This window comes from Ranitomeya variabilis, chromosome 4 (assembly GCF_051348905.1).
Source record: "Ranitomeya variabilis isolate aRanVar5 chromosome 4, aRanVar5.hap1, whole genome shotgun sequence".
NCBI lineage: Eukaryota > Metazoa > Chordata > Amphibia > Anura > Dendrobatidae > Ranitomeya > Ranitomeya variabilis.
This window is the reverse complement of record NC_135235.1, coordinates 601182234-601204292: the sequence shown is the minus strand read 5'-3', so window position 1 is coordinate 601204292 and position 22059 is coordinate 601182234. Positions and strand designations below refer to the sequence as shown.

The 22059-nt window shown below is 44.5% G+C and overlaps 1 protein-coding gene across 1 annotated transcript in view; it reads left to right on the top strand.

The window, feature by feature from the left end:
* LOC143765983 (uncharacterized) overlaps positions 1–20487 on the top strand; it is a 174982-nt gene extending 154495 nt beyond the window's left edge. Inside the window, exons 3-5 of the mRNA XM_077253244.1 lie at positions 17204–17368; positions 18489–18561; positions 18916–20487. Of these exons, the coding sequence (XP_077109359.1) occupies positions 17204–17368; positions 18489–18561; positions 18916–19435 (758 nt within the window). The 3' untranslated portion in view covers positions 19436–20487. The remainder of the gene's footprint in view (positions 1–17203; positions 17369–18488; positions 18562–18915) is intronic.
* The last annotated feature ends 1572 nt before the right edge of the window (positions 20488–22059 follow it).

Below are 22059 nucleotides of genomic sequence, written 5' to 3'. Positions count from 1 at the left end.
TATAAGGAGCATCTATGGGGCAATAATGAACAGTGCAGAGCATATATGGCACAGCTTTATAAGGAGCATCTATGGGGCCATAAGAACAGTGCAGAGCATATATGGCACTGCTTTATAAGGAGCATCTATGGGGCCATAATGAACAGTGCAGAGCATATATGGCACAGCTTTATAAGGAGCATCTATGGGGCCATAATGAACAGTGCTGAGCATATATGGCACAGCTTTATAAGGAGCATCTATGGGGCCATAATGAACAGTGCAGAGCATTATATATGGCACAGCTTTATAAGGAGCATCTATGGGGCCATAATGAACAGTGCAGAGCATATATGGCACAGCTTTATAAGGAGCATCTATGGGGCCATAATGAACATTGCAGAGCATTCTATATGGCACAGCTTTATAAGGAGCATCTATGGGGCCATAATGAACAGTGCAGAGCATATATGGCACAGCTTTATAAGGAGCATCTATGGGGCCATAATGAACAGTGCAGAGCATATATGGCACTGCTTTATAAGGAGCATCTATGGGGCCATAATGAACAGTGCAGAGCATATATGGCACTGCTTTATAAGGAGCATCTATGGGGCCATAATGAACAGTGCAGAGCATATATGGCACAGCTTTATAAGGAGCATCTATGGGGCAATAATGAACAGTGCAGAGCATATATGGCACAGCTTTATAAGGAGCATCTATGGGGCCATAATGAACAGTGCAGAGCATATATGGCACAGCTTTATAAGGAGCATCTATGGGGCCATAATGAACATTGCAGAGCATTCTATATGGCACAGCTTTATAAGGAGCATCTATGGGGCAATAATGAACAGTGCAGAGCATATATGGCACTGCTTTATAAGGAGCATCTGTGGGGCCATAATGAACAGTGCAGAGCATATATGGCACTGCTTTATAAGGAGCATCTGTGGGGCCATAATGAACAGTGCAGAGCATATATGGCACAGCTTTATGTGGAGCATCTATGGGGCCATAATGAACAGTGCAGAGCATATATGGCACAGCTTTATAAGGAGCATCTATGGGGCCATAATGAACAGTGCAGAGCATATATGGCACAGCTTTATAAGGAGCATCTATGGGGCCATAATGAACATTGCAGAGCATTTTATATGGCACAGCTTTATAAGGAGCATCTATGGGGCAATAATGAACAGTGCAGAGCATATATGGCACTGCTTTATAAGGAGCATCTGTGGGGCCATAATGAACAGTGCAGAACATATATGGCACAGCTTTATAAGGAGCATCTATGGGGCCATAATGAACATTGCAGAGCATTCTATATGGCACAGCTTTATAAGGAGCATCTATGAGGCCATAATGAACAGTGCAGAGCATATATGGCACAGCTTTATAAGGAGCATCTATGGGGCAATAATGAACAGTGCAAAGCATATATGGCACAGCTTTATGTGGAGCATCTATGGGGCAATAATGAACAGTGCAGAGCATATATGGCACAGCTTTATAAGGAGCATCTATGGGGCAATAATGAACAGTGCAGAGCATATATGGCACAGCTTTATAAGGAGCATCTATGGGGCCATAATGAACGGTGCAGAGCATATATGGCACTGCTTTATAAGGAGCATCTATGGGGCAATAATGAACAGTGCAGAGCATATATGGCACAGCTTTATAAGGAGCATCTATGGGGCCGTTATGAACAGTGCAGAGCATATATGGCACAGCTTTATAAGGAGCGTCTATGGGGCCATAATGAACAGTGCAGAGCATATATGGCACTGCTTTATAAGGAGCATCTATGGGGCCATAATGAACAGTGCAGAGCATATATGGCACAGCTTTCTATGGAGCATCTATGGGGCCATAATGAACAGTGCAGAGCATATATGGCACAGCTTTATAAGGAGCATTTATGGGGCCATAATGAACAGTGCAGAGCATATATGGCACAGCTTTATAAGGAGCATCTATGGGGCAATAATGAACAGTGCAGAGCATATATGGCACAGCTTTATGTGGAGCATCTATGGGGCAATAATGAACAGTGCAGAGCATATAAGGCACAGCTTTATAAGGAGCATCTATGGGGCAATAATGAACAGTGCAGAGCATATATGGCAATGCTTTATAAGGAGCATCTATGGGGCCATAAGAACAGTGCAGAGCATATATGGCACAGCTTTATAAGGAGCATCTATGGGGCAATAATGAACAGTGCAGAGCATATATGGCACAGCTTTATAAGGAGCATCTATGGGGCCATTATGAACAGTGCAGAGCATATATGGCACAGCTTTATAAGGAGCGTCTATGGGGCCATAATGAACAGTGCAGAGCATATATGGCACAGCTTTATAAGGAGCATCTATAGGGCCATAATGAACAGTGCAGAGCATATATGGCACAGCTTTATAAGGAGCATCTATGGGGCCATAATGAACAGTGCAGAGCATATATGGCACAGCTTTATAAGGAGCATCTATAGGGCCATAATGAACGGTGCAGAGCATATATGGCACAGCTTTATAAGGAGCATCTATGGGGCCATAATGAACAGTGCAGAGCATATATGGCACTGCTTTATAAGGAGCATCTATGGGGCCATAATGAACAGTGCAGAGCATATATGGCACAGCTTTATAAGGAGCATCTATGGGGCCATAATGAACAGTGCAGAGCATATATGGCACAGCTTTATAAGGAGCATCTATGGGGCAATAATGAACAGTGCAGAGCATATATGGCACAGCTTTATAAGGAGCATCTATAGGGCCATAATGAACGGTGCAGAGCATATATGGCACAGCTTTATAAGGAGCATTTATGGGGCCATAATGAACAGTGCAGAGCATATATGGCACAGCTTTATAAGGAGCATTTATGGGGCCATAATGAACAGTGCAGAGCATATATGGCACAGCTTTATAAGGAGCATCTATGTGGCCATAATGAACGGTGCAGAGCATATATGGCACAGCTTTATAAGGAGCATTTATGGGGCCATAATGAACAGTGCAGAGCATATATGGCACAGCTTTATAAGGAGCATTTATGGGGCCATAATGAACAGTGCAGAGCATATATGGCACAGCTTTATAAGGAGCATCTATGGGGCCATAATGAACAGTGCAGAGCATATATGGCACAGCTTTATAAGGAGCATTTATGGGGCCATAATGAACAGTGCAGAGCATATATGGCACAGCTTTATAAGGAGCATCTATGGGGCCATAATGAACAGTGCAGAGCATATATGGCACTGCTTTATAAGGAGCATCTATGGGGCAATAATGAACAGTGCAGAGCATATATGGCACAGCTTTATAAGGAGCATCTATAGGGCCATAATGAACGGTGCAGAGCATATATGGCACAGCTTTATAAGGAGCATTTATGGGGCCATAATGAACAGTGCAGAGCATATATGGCACAGCTTTATAAGGAGCATTTATGGGGCCATAATGAACAGTGCAGAGCATATATGGCACAGCTTTATAAGGAGCATCTATGTGGCCATAATGAACGGTGCAGAGCATATATGGCACAGCTTTATAAGGAGCATCTATGGGGCCATAATGAACAGTGCAGAGCATATATGGCACAGCTTTATAAGGAGCATTTATGGGGCCATAATGAACAGTGCAGAGCATATATGGCACAGCTTTATAAGGAGCATCTATGGGGCCATAATGAACAGTGCAGAGCATATATGGCACAGCTTTATAAGGAGCATTTATGGGGCCATAATGAACAGTGCAGAGCATATATGGCACAGCTTTATAAGGAGCATCTATGGGGCCATAATGAACAGTGCAGAGCATATATGGCACTGCTTTATAAGGAGCATCTATGGGGCCATAAGAACAGTGCAGAGCATATATGGCACAGCTTTATGTGGAGCATCTATGAGGCCATAATGAACAGTGCAGAGCATATATGGCACTGCTTTATAAGGAGCATCTATGGGGCAATAATGAACAGTGCAGAGCATATATGGCACAGCTTTATGTGGAGCATCTATGGGGCCATAATGAACAGTGCAGAGCATATATGGCACAGCTTTATAAGGAGCATTTATGGGGCCATAATGAACAGTGCAGAGCATATATGGCACAGCTTTATAAGGAGCATCTATGGGGCAATAATGAACAGTGCAGAGCATATATGGCACAGCTTTATAAGGAGCATCTATGGGGCCATAATGAACAGTGCAGAGCATATAAGGCAATGCTTTATAAGGAGCATCTATGGGGCCATAATGAACGGTGCAGAGCATATATGGCACAGCTTTATAAGGAGCATCTATGGGGCCATAATGAACAGTGCAGAGCATATATGGCACTGCTTTATAAGGAGCATCTATGGGGCAATAATGAACAGTGCAGAGCATATATGGCACAGCTTTATAAGGAGCATTTATGGGGCCATAATGAACAGTGCAGAGCATATATGGCACTGCTTTATAAGGAGCATCTATGGGGCAATAATGAACAGTGCAGAGCATATATGGCACAGCTTTATAAGGAGCATTTATGGGGCCATAATGAACAGTGCAGAGCATATATGGCACAGCTTTATAAGGAGCATCTATGGGGCCATAATGAACAGTGCAGAGCATATATGGCACAGCTTTATGTGGAGCATCTATGGGGCCATAATGAACAGTGCAGAGCATATATGGCACTGCTTTATAAGGAGCATCTATGGGGCCATAATGAACAGTGCAGAGCATATATGGCACAGCTTTATAAGGAGCATCTATGGGGCCATAATGAACAGTGCAGAGCATATATGGCACTGCTTTATAAGGAGCATCTATGGGGCAATAATGAACAGTGCAGAGCATATATGGCACAGCTTTATGTGGAGCATCTATGGGGCCATAATGAACAGTGCAGAGCATATATGGCACAGCTTTATAAGGAGCATCTATGGGGCCATAATGAACAGTGCAGAGCATATATGGCACAGCTTTATAAGGAGCATCTATGGGGCAATAATGAACAGTGCAGAGCATATATGGCACAGCTTTATAAGGAGCATCTATGGGGCAATAATGAACAGTGCAGAGCATATATGGCACAGCTTTATAAGGAGCATCTATGGGGCAATAATGAACAGTGCAGAGCATATATGGCACAGCTTTATAAGGAGCATCTATGGGGCCATAATGAACGGTGCAGAGCATATATGGCACAGCTTTATAAGGAGCATCTATGTGGCCATAATGAACAGTGCAGAGCATATATGGCACTGCTTTATAAGGAGCATCTATGGGGCAATAATGAACAGTGCAGAGCATATATGGCACAGCTTTATGTGGAGCATCTATGGGGCCATAATGAACAGTGCAGAGCATATATGGCACAGCTTTATAAGGAGCATCTATGGGGCAATAATGAACAGTGCAGAGCATATATGGCACTGCTTTATAAGGAGCATCTATGGGGCAATAATGAACAGTGCAGAGCATATATGGCACAGCTTTATAAGGAGCATCTATGGGGCCATAATGAACAGTGCAGAGCATATATGGCACTGCTTTATAAGGAGCATCTATGGGGCAATAATGAACAGTGCAGAGCATATATGGCACAGCTTTATGTGGAGCATCTATGGGGCCATAATGAACAGTGCAGAGCATATATGGCACAGCTTTATAAGGAGCATCTATGGGGCCATAATGAACAGTGCAGAGCATATATGGCACAGCTTTATAAGGAGCATCTATGGGGCAATAATGAACAGTGCAGAGCATATATGGCACAGCTTTATAAGGAGCATCTATGGGGCCATAATGAACAGTGCAGAGCATATATGGCACTGCTTTATAAGGAGCATCTATGGGGCCATAAGAACAGTGCAGAGCATATATGGCACTGCTTTATAAGGAGCATCTATGGGGCAATAATGAACAGTGCAGAGCATATATGGCACAGCTTTATATGGAGCATCTATGGGGCCATAATGAACAGTGCAGAGCATATATGGCACAGCTTTATAAGGAGCATCTATGGGGCCATAAGAAGAGTGCAGAGCATATATGGCACTGCTTTATAAGGAGCATCTATGGGGCCATAATGAACAGTGCAGAGCATATATGGCACAGCTTTATAAGGAGCATCTTTGGGGCCATAATGGACGGTGCAGAGCATTATATATGGGGCATCTATGGGGCCATAATGAATGGTGCAGAGCAATGGCACAGCTTTATAAGGAGCATCTATGGGGCAACAATGAACAGTGCAGAGCATATATGGCACAGCTTTATATGGAGCATCTATGGGGCCATAATGAACAGTGCAGAGCATATAAGGCACAGCTTTATATGGAGCATCTATGGGGCCATAATGAACAGTGCAGAGCATATATGGCACAGCTTTATATGGAGCATCTATGGGGCCATAATGAACAGTGCAGAGCATATATGGCACAGCTTTATAAGGAGCATCTATGGGGCCATAAGAACAGTGCAGAGCATATATGGCACTGCTTTATAAGGAGCATCTATGGGGCAATAATGAACAGTGCAGAGCATATATGGCACAGCTTTATAAGGAGCATTTATGGGGCCATAATGAACAGTGCAAAGCATATATGGCACAGCTTTATAAGGAGCATCTATGGGGCAACAATGAACAGTGCAGAGCATATATGGCACAGCTTTATATGGAGCATCTATGGGGCAATAATGAACAGTGCAGAGCATATATGGCACAGCTTTATAAGGAGCATCTATGGGGCCATAAGAACAGTGCAGAGCATATATGGCACTGCTTTATAAGGAGCATCTATGGGGCAATAATGAACAGTGCAGAGCATATATGGCACAGCTTTATAAGGAGCATCTATGGGGCAATAATGAACAGTGCAGAGCATATATGGCACAGCTTTATAAGGAGCATTTATGGGGCCATAATGAACAGTGCAAAGCATATATGGCACAGCTTTATATGGAGCATCTATGGGGCAACAATGAACAGTGCAGAGCATATATGGCACAGCTTTATATGGAGCATCTATGGGGCCATAATGAACAGTGCAGAGCATATATGGCACAGCTTTATAAGGAGCATCTATGGGGCCATAAGAACAGTGCAGAGCATATATGGCACTGCTTTATAAGGAGCATCTATGGGGCAATAATGAACAGTGCAGAGCATATATGGCACTGCTTTATAAGGAGCATTTATGGGGCCATAATGAACAGTGCAAAGCATATATGGCACAGCTTTATAAGGAGCATCTTTGGGGCCATAATGAACGGTGCAGAGCATTATATATGGGGCATCTATGGGGCCATAATGAATGGTGCAGAGCAATGGCACAGGTTTATAAGGAGCATCTATGGGGCCATAATGAACGGTGCAGAGCATTCTATATGGCACAGCTATATATGGAGCATCTATGGGGCAATAATCAACGGTATGGAGCATTATATATGGCACAGCTTTATATGGAACCTCCTTTGGGGCAATAATGAACGGTATGGAGCACCTATTTTTATTTTTGAAATTCACCGGTAGCTGCTGTATTTTCCACCCTAGGCTTATACTCGAGTCAATAAGTTTTCCCAGTTTTTGTGGCAAAATTAGGGGGGTCGGCTTATACTCGGGTCGGCTTATACTCGAGTATATACGGTAGGTAAAAACAGGCTTCGGGGTGAAGGGGTTAAACCAGTTCTGAATGTAAATAAAACATTGCTCTGATTAAGTCTCCACATTGTATTTTAGCCTTTCATTTCATGCGCAGGGCAGGACAAGCCTATGATGTATCTGTGTAACACATGTAAGGTGCTATAATTACAGCCTTAGGCTAGTTTCACACCAGCGTTCGGCAGGGCTGCTGATGGCAGCCTTCTTCCTCCGTTAAGGCTACTTTCACATTAGCGCCGTGTGACGCACGTTTCAATGCGTCGTTTTGTAGAAAAAACGCATCCTGCAAAGTTGCCCGCATGATGCGTTTTTTTCTCCATAGACTTTCATTATTATTATCTGGCATTGGGACGGATTGCCGCACGTCGCATCCGTTGTGCGACGGATGCGTCGTGTTTTGGCGGACCGTCGGCACAAAAACCGTTCCATGTAAAGTTTTTTGTGCGTCGAGTCCGCCATTTTCGACCGTGCATGCGCAGCCGAAACTCCGCCCCCTCCTCCCCGGAACTCACAATGGGCCAAGGATGCGTTGTAATACTGCATCCGCTGCCCACGTTGTGCTACATTAACACACTGTCCGTCGGGCTGACGGTTTGCGACAGCCCGTACCGACGGACTAGTGTGAAAGTAGCCTAAGCCCCGCTCACTGCCACACCTCTTCCTTCAGTTCCGCCTACGTCTGCATGCGTCCTGCATACCCTATCTTTAACATTGGGTACGAAGGCCAAGCGGATGCCTCCGCATGCGTTTTAGCGCTGCGCCGACCGCAATAAAATGCAACATGTTGCGTTCGACGCAGTTCAGCGCATCGTCAAAACGAGGCATGCATCTGTAAGATGCGCCAATTCTGGCACCCAGCCTCTGTCTTCTCACTGCCCTGTAGCGGTGGCATATGATATGGGGTAATAAGGGGTTAATGTCATTTTTGTATTGTAAGGTGACATTAGGCCAGCTTAGTAATGGAGAGGTGTCTGATAGATTCATTTCCATTAGTAACCTGTGGGCTTGATATTACTTGACAATAAAAAGGTGACATCAACCGCACAAATATGAACCCCACTGCTACAGGGCAAATGGGAAGAGCGAGGCCAAGTGCCAGAATTGGCACATCTATAAGATGCGCCATTTCTGGGACGGCTGAGAGCTGATGGTTTTTAGCCTGTGGGGCTGCCAATATCCATCACAGGCTATTAATATCAGCCTACAGCTGTCTGCCTAGCCTTTGCTGGTTGGATTTTATAGGGGGACCCCATGTCAATATTTTTTATGTCCCCCTGTAAAATAGCCAGAAAAGGCTAAGCAAACAGCTGTGAGCTGTTATTAGCCTGGGAACCTTTATGGTTATTGGCTCCTTTCCAGAATAGTAACATCAGCTGTCAGCTTTCCCTCTGCTGGTTATGAAATTTTTGCTGGAGCCCATGCAGGTTTTATTTTTATTTTTTGAAAAATAAACATATTGCATTTCAATAGTTGATTTTTTTACAGCATATGTAAGGGTACCGTCTCACTATACGATTTACCAACGATCACGACCTGCGATACGACCTGGCCGTGATCGTTGGTAAGTCGTTGTGTGGTCGCTGGAGAGCTGTCACACAGACCGCTCTCCAGCGACCAACGATGCCGAGGTTCGCTGGTAACCAGGGTAAACATCGGGTTACTAAGCGCAGGGCCGCGCTTAGTAACCCGATGTTTACCGTGGTTACCAGCGTAAAAGTAAAAAAAAAAAAAACGTACATACCATCTGATGTCCTTCAGGTCCCTTGCCGTCCGCTTCCCGCTCTGACTGACTGCTGGCCGGAAAGTAAAAGCAGATCACAGCGGCGACGTCACCGCTGTGATCTGCTCTCACTTTCCGGCCGGCAGACAGTCAGAGCGGGAAGCGGACGGCAAGGGACCTGAAGGACATCAGATGGTGAGTATGTACTGTTTGTTTTTTTTTACTTTTACGCTGGTAACCACGGTAAACATCGGGTTACTAAGCGCGGCCCTGCGCTTAGTAACCCGATGTTTACCCTGGTTACAAGCGATCGCATCGCTGGATCGCTGTCACACACAACGATCCAGCGATGACAGCGGGAGATCCAGCGACGAAAGAAAGTTTCAAACGATCTGCTACGACGTACGATTCTCAGCAGGGTCCCTGATCGCAGTAGCGTGTCAGACACTGCGAGATCGTAACTATATCGCTAGAACGTCACGAATCGTGCCGTCGTAGCGATGAAAATGCCACTGTGTGACGGTACCCTAAGTTAATTATGTTAATGCTCCTACATGGGTGTGTGTGTGTGTCTGTAGTTAATATTAATGACGGTATCTCGTGAAGAGGTTGAATAAGGAAAATGCATCACAATTCCTTTATTTATTTTTTTTAATATATCTTTATTTAGCGCTCACAATTTATAGAAATGCATCAAATCCGCATAAAAAAGTACAGAATTTCCACTGCGTTTTCTGCTAAGAGATGCAGTAACCATGCAGAAATTTCCTCAAGCAAATCTGCAACGTGCGCACATAGCCTTAGCCATTTAGGTACTAAAGTCACTTGACAGCAGCATTTAAGGGGTTTTAAACAGCCAAGGTCAGTGCCAACACTGATTGTGGCTGATGCAGCATTTTGTCAGCTATATTGCACAGCCAACAGCTGCAGGATTGCCACCTGTCTGGGGATGCTATTCTCTAAAGGTACCGTCACATTAAGCGACGCTGCAGCGATAGCGACAACGATGCCGATCGCTGCAGCGTCGCTGTTTGATCGCTGGAGAGCTGTCACACAGACCGCTCTCCAGCGACCAACGATGCCGAGGTCCCCGGGTAACCAGGGTAAACATCGGGTTGCTAAGCGCAGGGCCGCGCTTAGTAACCCGATGTTTACCCTGGTTACCAGCGTAAAAGTAAAAAAAACAAACAGTACTGTTGTGAATTTGGATTCTGGGCTCCCCCGGTGGCTACTGGTGGAATTGAACTTGTGACATCATCTTCCTTGTTCACCTGTTCTGATTAGATCTGGGTGTCGCTATATAACCTGGCTTCTCTGTTAGATGCTTGCCGGTCAACAATGTTATCAGAAGCCTCTCTGTGCTTGTTCCTGCTCCCAGACATCTACTAGATAAGTTGGACATTCGTCCATGTTTTGTTTTTGTATTTTGGTTCCAGTTCACAGCTGCAGTTTCGTTACTGTGTCTGGAAAGCTCTTGTTGATCAGGAATTGCCACTCTGGTATTATGAGTTAATGCCAGAGTCCTAAAGTAATTTCTGGATGGTGTTTTGTTAGGGTTTTCTACTGACCATGAAAGTATGCTTTCTGTCTTCTGCTATCTAGAAAGCGGACCTCAAATTTGCTAAAACTATTTTCCTGCTGCGTTTGTTGTTTCATCTCAAATCACCGCCAATATATGTGGGGGGCCTCTGTCTCCTTTTGGGGCATTTCTCTAGAGGTGAGTCAGGTCTTATATTTCCCTCTGCTAGCGTTATTTAGTTCTCCGGCCGGTGCTGGGCATATAGGGATAAAAAGTAGGACATGCTACCTGGCTACTTCTAGTTGATGCGGTAGGTTTAGTTCATGGTCAGTACAGTTACATCTTCCAAGAGCTTGTTCTTATAGAGGCTTATGCTAGTTCTCTGGCCATGGAGATCATGACAGTTTGACCGGCCCACTAAAGGGTTAAAATCCTTGGCTGAGAAAGGAGAGAAATAAGAAGTCTGCTGAGAATTTTTTTTTTTTTTTTTTTCTCTAGTAGTTAGTGTGCTCTTGATTGGATCACTTGCCAGTCTGTCTATGCTGCAGTCTTTCTTTTTTTTCTCTCTCCTTCTAATCTTTGAATGGCTCTATGTTCACCTGTCTATAATGGATCTACAGAGTGTAACTGCAGGTTTGAATAATCTCGCCACGAAAGTACAAAGTTTGCAAGATTTTGTTGTTCATGCTCCGGTATCAGAGCCGAGAATTCCTTTGCCGGAATTCTTCTCAGGGAATAGATCTAGCTTTCAGAATTTTAGAAATAATTGTAAGTTATTTTTGTCCCTGAAATCTCGTTCTGCTGGAGACCCTGCACAGCAGGTTGGGATTGTGATTTCCTTGCTCCGCGGCGACCCTCAAGACTGGGCTTTTGCATTGGCACCAGGGGATCCTGCGTTGCGCAATGTGGATGCGTTTTTTCTGGCCTTGGGCTTGCTTTATGAGGAACCTCATTTGGAACTTCAGGCAGAAAAAACTTTGATGTCCCTATCGCAGGGGCAAGATGAAGCTGAAATTTACTGCCAAAGATTCCGTAAATGGTCTGTGCTTACTCAGTGGAATGAGTGTGCCTTGGCGGCTACTTTCAGAGAGGGTCTCTCTGATGCCATTAAGGATGTTATGGTGGGGTTCCCTGTGCCTGCGGGTCTGAATGAGTCCATGACAATGGCCATTCAGATCGATAGGCGTCTGCGGGAGCGCAAACCAGTGCACCATCTGGCGGTGTCCACTGAGAAGACGCCAGAAAGCATGCAGTGTGATAGAATTCTGTCCAGAAGCGAGCGGCAGAATTTTAGACGGAAAAATGGGTTGTGTTTCTATTGTGGGGATTCTACTCATGTTATATCAGCATGCTCTAAGCGTACTAAAAAGCTTGATAAATCCGTTTCCATTGGCACTTTACAGTCTAAATTTATTTTGTCTGTGACCCTGATTTGCTCTTTGTCATCTATTACTACGGACGCCTATATCGACTCTGGCGCCGCTTTGAGTCTTATGGATTGGTCCTTTGCCAATCGTTGTGGGTATGATTTAGAGCCTTTGGAGACTCTTATTCCTCTGAAGGGGATTGACTCCACCCCATTGGCTAATAATAAACCACAATACTGGACACAAGTGACTATGTGTATTAATCCGGATCACCAGGAGACTATTCGTTTTCTGGTGCTGTATAATCTACATGATGATTTGGTGCTGGGATTGCCATGGCTGCAGTCTCACAACCCAGTCCTTGACTGGAGAGCTATGTCTGTGTTGAGCTGGGGATGTAAGGGGACTCATGGGGACGTACCTTTGGTGTCCATTTCATCATCTATTCCCTCTGAAATCCCTGAGTTCCTGTCTGATTATCGTGACGTCTTTGAAGAACCCAAGCTGGGTTCACTACCTCCGCACCGTGAGTGCGATTGTGCTATAGATTTAATTCCGGGTAGTAAATACCCAAAGGGTCGTTTATTTAATCTGTCTGTGCCTGAACATACTGCTATGCGAGAATATATAAAGGAGTCCTTGGAAAAGGGACATATTCGTCCATCGTCATCTCCCTTAGGAGCCGGTTTTTTCTTTGTGTCAAAAAAAGACGGCTCTTTGAGACCATGTATTGATTATCGGCTTTTGAATAAAATCACGGTTAAATATCAATACCCATTGCCGTTGCTGACTGATTTGTTTGCTCGCATAAAGGGGGCCAAGTGGTTCTCTAAGATTGATCTCCGTGGGGCGTATAATTTGGTGCGGATCAGGCAGGGGGATGAGTGGAAAACCGCATTTAATACGCCCGAGGGCCACTTTGAGTATTTGGTGATGCCTTTTGGTCTTTCTAATGCCCCTTCAGTCTTCCAGTCCTTTATGCATGATATTTTCCGCGATTTTTTGGATAAATTTATGATAGTGTATCTGGATGATATTCTGATTTTTTCGGATGACTGGGACTCTCATGTCCGGCAAGTTAAGAGGGTTTTTCAGGTTTTGCGGTCTAATTCTCTGTGTGTCAAGGGTTCTAAGTGCGTTTTTGGGGTTCAGAGAATTTCCTTTTTGGGATATATTTTTTCTCCCTCTTCCATTGAGATGGATCCTGTCAAGGTTCAAGCTATTTGTGATTGGACGCAGCCCTCTTCTCTTAAAAGTCTTCAGAAATTTTTGGGCTTTGCCAACTTTTATCGTCGATTTATTTCTGGTTTTTCGGATGTCGTTAAGCCATTGACCGATTTGACTAGACAGGGTGCTGATGTTGCTAATTGGTCCCCTGATGCTGTGGAGGCCTTTCAGGAGCTTAAGCGCCGTTTTTCTTCTGCCCCTGTGTTGCGTCAGCCTGATGTGACTCTTCCTTTTCAGGTTGAGGTCGACGCTTCTGAGATTGGAGCTGGGGCAGTGTTGTCGCAGAAAAGTTCTGACTGCGCCGTGATGAGGCCTTGTGCCTTCTTTTCCCGTAAATTTTCGCCCGCTGAGCGGAATTATGATGTTGGGAATCGGGAGCTTTTGGCCATGAAGTGGGCGTTTGAGGAGTGGCGCCATTGGCTCGAGGGGGCCAGACATCAGGTGGTGGTATTGACTGACCACAAAAATTTGATTTATCTTGAGACCGCCAGGCGCCTGAACCCTAGACAGGCGCGCTGGTCATTATTTTTTTCTCGGTTTAATTTTGTGGTATCGTACCTACCGGGTTCTAAGAATGTTAAGGCGGATGCCCTTTCTAGGAGTTTTGAGCCTGATTCACCTGGCAACTCTGACCCCACAGGTATTCTTAAGGAGGGAGTTATCTTGTCAGCCGTTTCTCCAGACCTGCGGCGGGCCTTGCAGGAGTTTCAGGCGGATAGACCGGATCGTTGTCCGCCTGATAGGCTGTTTGTTCCTGATGATTGGACCAGTAGAGTCATCTCTGAGGTGCATTCTTCTGCATTGGCAGGTCATCCTGGAATTTTTGGTACCAGGGATTTGGTGGCAAGATCCTTCTGGTGGCCTTCCCTGTCACGAGATGTGCGAGGCTTTGTGCAGTCTTGTGACGTTTGTGCTCGGGCCAAGCCTTGTTGTTCTCGGGCTAGTGGATTATTGTTGCCCTTGCCTATTCCTAAGAGGCCTTGGACACACATCTCGATGGATTTTATTTCAGATCTGCCTGTTTCTCAGAAGATGTCTGTCATCTGGGTGGTGTGTGACCGTTTTTCTAAGATGGTCCATTTGGTTCCCCTGCCCAAATTGCCTTCTTCTTCCGAGTTGGTGCCCCTGTTTTTTCAAAATGTTGTTCGTTTGCATGGTATTCCTGAGAATATCGTTTCTGACAGAGGAACCCAATTTGTGTCTAGATTTTGGCGGGCATTCTGTGCTAGGATGGGCATAGATTTGTCTTTTTCGTCTGCTTTTCACCCTCAGACTAATGGCCAGACCGAGCGGACTAATCAGACCCTGGAGACATATCTGAGGTGTTTTGTGTCTGCTGACCAGGATGATTGGGTTGCTTTTTTGCCATTGGCGGAGTTCGCCCTCAATAATCGGGCCAGCTCTGCCACCTTGGTGTCCCCGTTTTTCTGTAATTCGGGGTTCCATCCTCGATTTTCCTCCGGTCAGATGGAATCCTCGGATTGTCCTGGAGTGGATGCGGTGGTGGAGAGATTGCATCATATCTGGGGGCAGGTGATGGACAATTTAAAGTTGTCCCAGGAGAAGACTCAGCTTTTTGCCAACCGTCACCGTCGTGTTGGTCCTCGGCTTTGTGTTGGAGATTTGGTGTGGTTGTCTTCTCGTTTTGTCCCTATGAGGGTCTCATCTCCTAAGTTTAAGCCTCGGTTCATCGGTCCGTACAAAATATTGGAGATTCTTAACCCTGTTTCCTTCCGTTTGGACCTCCCTGCATCCTTTTCTATTCATAACGTTTTTCATCGGTCGTTATTGCGCAGGTATGAGGCACCGGTTGTGCCTTCCGTTGAGCCTCCTGCTCCGGTGTTGGTTGAGGGTGAGTTGGAGTACGTTGTGGAAAAAATCCTAGACTCCCGTGTTTCCAGACGGAGACTCCAGTATCTGGTCAAGTGGAAGGGATACGGCCAGGAGGATAATTCTTGGGTCACTGCATCTGATGTTCATGCCTCTGATCTGGTTCGTGCCTTTCATAGGGCCCATCCTGATCGCCCTGGTGGTTCTGGTGAGGGTTCGGTGCCCCCTCCTTGAGGGGGGGGTACTGTTGTGAATTTGGATTCTGGGCTCCCCCGGTGGCTACTGGTGGAATTGAACTTGTGACATCATCTTCCTTGTTCACCTGTTCTGATTAGATCTGGGTGTCGCTATATAACCTGGCTTCTCTGTTAGATGCTTGCCGGTCAACAATGTTATCAGAAGCCTCTCTGTGCTTGTTCCTGCTCCCAGACATCTACTAGATAAGTTGGACATTCGTCCATGTTTTGTTTTTGTATTTTGGTTCCAGTTCACAGCTGCAGTTTCGTTACTGTGTCTGGAAAGCTCTTGTTGATCAGGAATTGCCACTCTGGTATTATGAGTTAATGCCAGAGTCCTAAAGTAATTTCTGGATGGTGTTTTGTTAGGGTTTTCTACTGACCATGAAAGTATGCTTTCTGTCTTCTGCTATCTAGAAAGCGGACCTCAAATTTGCTAAAACTATTTTCCTGCTGCGTTTGTTGTTTCATCTCAAATCACCGCCAATATATGTGGGGGGCCTCTGTCTCCTTTTGGGGCATTTCTCTAGAGGTGAGTCAGGTCTTATATTTCCCTCTGCTAGCGTTATTTAGTTCTCCGGCCGGTGCTGGGCATATAGGGATAAAAAGTAGGACATGCTACCTGGCTACTTCTAGTTGATGCGGTAGGTTTAGTTCATGGTCAGTACAGTTACATCTTCCAAGAGCTTGTTCTTATAGAGGCTTATGCTAGTTCTCTGGCCATGGAGATCATGACACAGTACATGCTCACCTGCTCGTCCCCCAGCGTCTGCTTCCTGACACTGACTGAGCTCCGGCCCTAACAGCAGAGCGGTGACGTCACCGCTGTGCTTTCACTTTCATTTTAGGGCCGGGCTCAGTCAGAGCAGGAAGCAGACGCTGGGGGACGTGCAGGTGAGCATGTACTGTTTGTTTTTTTTACTTTTACGCTGGTAACCAGGGTAAACATCGGGTTACTAAGCGCGGCCCTGCGCTTAGTAACCCGATGTTTACCCTGGTTACCAGTGTAAAACATCGCTGGTATCGTTGCTTTTGGTGTCAAACACAACGATACACGGCGATCGGACGACCAAATAAAGTTCTGGACTTTATTCAGCGACCAGCGACATCACAGCAGGATCCTGATCGCTGCTGCGTGTCAAACTAAACGATATCGCTAGCGAGGACGCTGCAACGTCACGGATCGCTAGCGATATCGTTTAGTGTGACGGTACCTTTAGGCCTGTTTCACACGTCAGTGATTCCGCTACGTGAGGTGTCAGTTTTCTCACGTACCGGAGACACTGACACACGTAGACCCATTAAAATCAATGTGTCTCTGCACATGTCATTGATTTTTTGCAGACCGTGTGTCCGTGTGCAAAATACAAAGACATGTCAGTGTTCATGGGAGCGCATGGATCACACGGACTGAGTAAAGTCAATGGGTGCGTGTCAACACGTACCGCACACGGATTTGATAAAATTTGAGGGTTAACATTCGAAGCAATTGTATCAATAGCAGACAGGTGTCTAGACATTGAGTGGCCAAAAGTTTCACATAAGTCTAGACATCATTTTAGGCTCTGAGGTGAAGATATCAAGTTATCAGAGTGCTGCCATCTTTATACTCTGCTGACTGGATAATATTATGTCCCCCCCTGTGGACACAGAGCGGCTAATAAGTTTGGTGGAGCAACATCCTGAACTATGGGACACACGATGCGAAGGGTACCATGACAGGCTGGCGATTGAACGTGCTTGGTTTGCTATAGCTGAGCATCTGTACCCCAGACGTGGTTGGTCCACATATTCTCCAGCAAAGCAGGCCAAGTTTGGTAAGTTTACCCATAGATGTTCCTTGTTGTATTGAACATTGAATTCATAGAAACATATAACACTACTTCATATTGTGCTTTATATATGTTATGGTCCATGTCTTACCATCATAAGCATTCGGCTTATGTGTTGTTAAGCTTTATATTTACTTGCACATTATCATATACACTTTACAATATTCTTAGTACTTTCCATTATGTACCCTGTGTTTGATTTTATAATTACTAATGAACCATGCTTGTTAGAAAATGAAGATAAATGCAGTGTGTGTTTGTGGCAGCATTTTATTTCGGGTGTGTATCTGTATATTGTGAAAAGTGTAGTTTTCATGTTTGCAAAAACTAGTAAATACCTAGGTAACTCAAGGCCTAGTTGTCTACATGTTAAATCATGTTTTGCACTGTGAACTGTCTTCAAGCATATCTCCATAGATGTCTAACATTATTTTTTATTATGCGGAACAATGTTTTTTTTTTGGTATATCTGTTTATTGACCGGTGTACTATATGCAAAAAGTGTTGCCCGAAAAGTCTTCATATTTTTTAATAAAAAAAAAAAATTAGAAAGAATATAATGTTAAACATCTAAGGATCAACATGTGCTGACTGCTATTTTGCAAACAACATACACCAAAAATCGAACATAGTAGCTCCTTGGAGTGTTTGATTTTAACATGTCTTGCTGGGCACACCACAGTTTGTGTGTGACTGATTGCAATCAAATGTTTACACTTAATTAATGTCATCATACACAATTATTCACACAAGTGAAGCCCCTACATATGGCTAATGGTCTTTGATAATTATGGTAATGTTTGTGTTGTTATACCCAGCCACAGTCCTGCAGGCTATGTTTTTGCCAACAGTTTATAAGAGTGCTCATGCTAGTCAAATCCTATTTTGTAAAATAATAACATGGTGCTAAATGGTGACACAATTCTTAGTCTCAATGGCAAGGGATTAGCTTTTTTAAAAAAAAAAAAATGTATTTTGGGACCAGGCATGATGATCCAAAGCATAATACTTTTAAACTCCAACATAGCTGAACACATTGTGTTGTTTAATGAATATTTGGCTATTATTGGGAATGTGACTTGTTGTGTTTCATCTTTTCCAACAGTTGCTTTGGTTAAACGGCGATGGCGGTCAGCAAGAGACCAGTTTAGGCAGGAATTTAATCCCCTCCACGTCAGGTGCTTCCAAAAAACGCCAATATGTGTTCTCAAGAAACTTAGCCTTTCTTCGTCCAATCTTGGAGCTAAATCCGTGTCACTGTGTATGATTGTCCCAACATATTAAACTAACTACCCTGTATTTTCACACATTTAAAAATATTTACATTTTTCTTAAGTCTGGCAAATCTTTGATCACTAGGTATCATTCAGAAGTACATTTGTGCTTTCAAGAATCATCATGTTTATATGTTCAATTAACCAAGACAAACGTTAAAAATATAACTTCATTATTTACATTAAAAAGGGTTTGGGAATGTTAATTACGATTAGTTTATCATTGTGACATAAACTGTTAAAGTTATTTTATCCTAGGACTGATGACAACCTTGAGGACTCTGATGAATCGCCAACAACAGCAAGATCAGTGCTATGTACCTCGGCATCAGAGAGCGAAGCCCCAGCAGACCCCACTCCATCAACGCAGCCTGATGAGCAGGTGTCTGATGCTGCAGAAATATCCACTGATGCTGGTCCTGAGAGCACCCAAACAACAGCCCCAACAACATCACAAACAGCAGCCCCAGCACCACAGGCAGCATCAACAGCCAATCTACCTCAGTATCTAACACACACTCTCCGAGATAGGCGAACCAGGCGACATGAACAGCCACGTATGCTGCCCGAGCTCATTGATGCTAGAGTTTTATCCATACTCAATTCCATGACACCAGAAAATTCTGTAGATCGGTTTTGTCGCTCCCTGTCTCCTTGCCTTGGCAAAGTTCCTGATGGACGGCAGGAACGAGTACGTGCTGCAATCTTGACCCTCATTGCTGCAAGCCAAGGAGAGCCGGAACCAAACCAGGTGCTAGGTCCCATTGAACAATGGTGAGCTGCCCAGCATCAAATACAGATGCCATCTGCTAACAATATACCAAATGCACAAAATGTAGGGACACAACAATCACAGGAAATGCCTGCACCCTCGTCCATGCTTCCACCTCCTGCCGTAAGACATAGTTATCCCCAAATGTCTGCTCCTGTTTGGTTTCCTCCTGCCCATTGCTACACACATGATTCTGGGCAAATGTCTGCTACTGTGCCTCATGCCCGTGACAGTAGCCAGCAATATGGGAAAATGTCTGCTCCTCCCTCTGTGCCTCATGCCCGTGACAGTAGCCAGCAATATGGGCAAATGTCTGGTCCTCCCTCTGTGCCTCATGCCCGTGACAGTAGCCAGCAATATGGGCAAATGTCTGCTCCTCCCTCTGTGCCTCATGCCCGTGACAGTAGCCAGCAATATGGGCAAATGTCTGCTCCTCCCTCTGTGCCTCATGCCCGTGCCACAACTCAGCAATATTGGCAAAAGTCTGATCCAAGCACCACCTACAGCCAACATTATGAATCAATGTCCTCCAGCATGTCTGTGGGTGATAGTAGTGTTGCTCATTTTGCTAGTACACAGCCCTACAATCTGCCATCAAGGCACCAGACACCTATGGTCACCCAATTTGTTCCGGCCAACCGTATGGCAAGATGTGAAACCTATAGTAGTTCCCAATCATATGTGAGCCAGATTGGTCAGTCACAACCTACTTTACCTCACCCACAAAGTGCTTCGCAAATCTTTCAAAATGAGTCTTTAAACACACAACCTTATAACCCATCTACATCTGTACCAGCATCAGTTTTGCACAATGAACCTCCTCAAACAACCACATGCCAGCCCACAGTGCCTACAGGACAAATGCCCACACCCTCAACCAGCCCAGAACGTGTCAGCGCAGAAAATACCATGGATGAATCTTTCTCAAGTCATGGAGACTTTGTAGATTTATGAGTAACCGAAATGTTACCTTCATTTTTTTGAAAAAATTAGCTTTATTTTGCCAACACAATCGGCTGACTAAATGTGTTGTATGAAAAATAAACAACATTGTTAAAGTGTTAATATGTCTGGTTTATTTGTCAATGTTTATGTAATTTTAACACTACTTTATTGATATGAGTGTAATCATAATTGTTGATACATTTAACAAACACACCATACCTGTCCACTGTTATGTCCCACTAAATCATCCATATCTTGGCCATACACAATTTACAAACAGGATGGTGGTAAGATTAATCTGTCAGGGATTCCAAAAAATGGGAAAGGAGGAGATGGGGGTGGTGCACGCAGCTTCATTGACTATCATTGAGGTAATTGAAGTTGCGCCCTCTCACAGCCTCAACAGCGTTGAGCTATTGACCATGGCAAAATAGCAGTGTAAATGTACTCATCAATTACAGTATGTCTGAACAACATGACTGAACGGTCACCCACTCTTCTTACAGAACACAGTCAATGAGTGAGGCTCTTAGGTATTTGATGGTCGTCTCCAATTATCTTAGCAAATACATACTTTCATACATGGCATATTTCAGACACCAACAGTAAAAACATTATAATGAGGTATTAGTTATTTGTTAGGGGTACCAATGAGGGTTTGAGACACCCATGTATCAGTTACCCACATCAATTGTAAGCTTGCAACCCACGTCAAGGGTCCTCATTGCCTTGCGAGTCCCTAACCAATTTGTAATGAAAGGAAAATAAAAAAGGGTAAATAATAAATAAACACTCTTGGGCATAATACATTTTTAAGTGTAGCATTAGTTGTGCTCCTCCATTTGCCATGGCACACTACCCTCTGGTGTTAGAAAAAAAATCTGCAAAAATATTCCGCACTCTAAGGGCAGAGTGAGAGACTAGGGAAGCATGGTCTCTATCCTCTGGTAAGGCCACATTAACCACTCTCCCATCATCAACATCATCCAAGGATGGTTCTTGTTGTCGGCAGAAATTATGCAAAAGAACAGTAGCCTTTATGACTGCCTGTACATTTTGGGGATGCATTTGGATTTGGGTTTCAAAAATACGCCATCTTGAAGTAAAGATTCCAAAAGCACACTCAACCAATCGACGGGCTTTCATCAGTCGAGTGTTAAAAATTCTTCTACGGTTGTCCAAACCTCGACATGAAAGGGTCTCAGAACATGACTTGAGAGCGCAAACCCCTCATCAGCAACCATAATAAATGGTGCAGGTGGGCCTGATGCACCAGGAAGCACACATGGTTGTGGCAGATTTAAATTACTGTCAGTAAGTCGCCGAGCTAATCTGGAAGCTCTAAAGATGCGAGCATCAGAGGCACTCCCATATGCCCCAATGTCAGCAAGAACAAAACAGTAGTTGCTGTCAGCTACAGCCAGGAGCAAAACGGAAAAATATTTTTTAAAATTAAAATAACGAGAACCCGAGTTTGGCGGCTTTTCGACACGAATGTGTTTACCATCCAGGGCACCAAGGCAGTTTGAGAACTCAGTGGCTTCCATGAAACCCTGGGCAATACGCAGCCAGTCTTGTGTGTTTGGCTGAGGCATGAGGCGGCTCTTTAGCTTGTCCCAAATAACATCACAGGTTGAGCGCACAATCCCGGATATGGTTGATGTGCCAAGGAGGAACTCAAAATG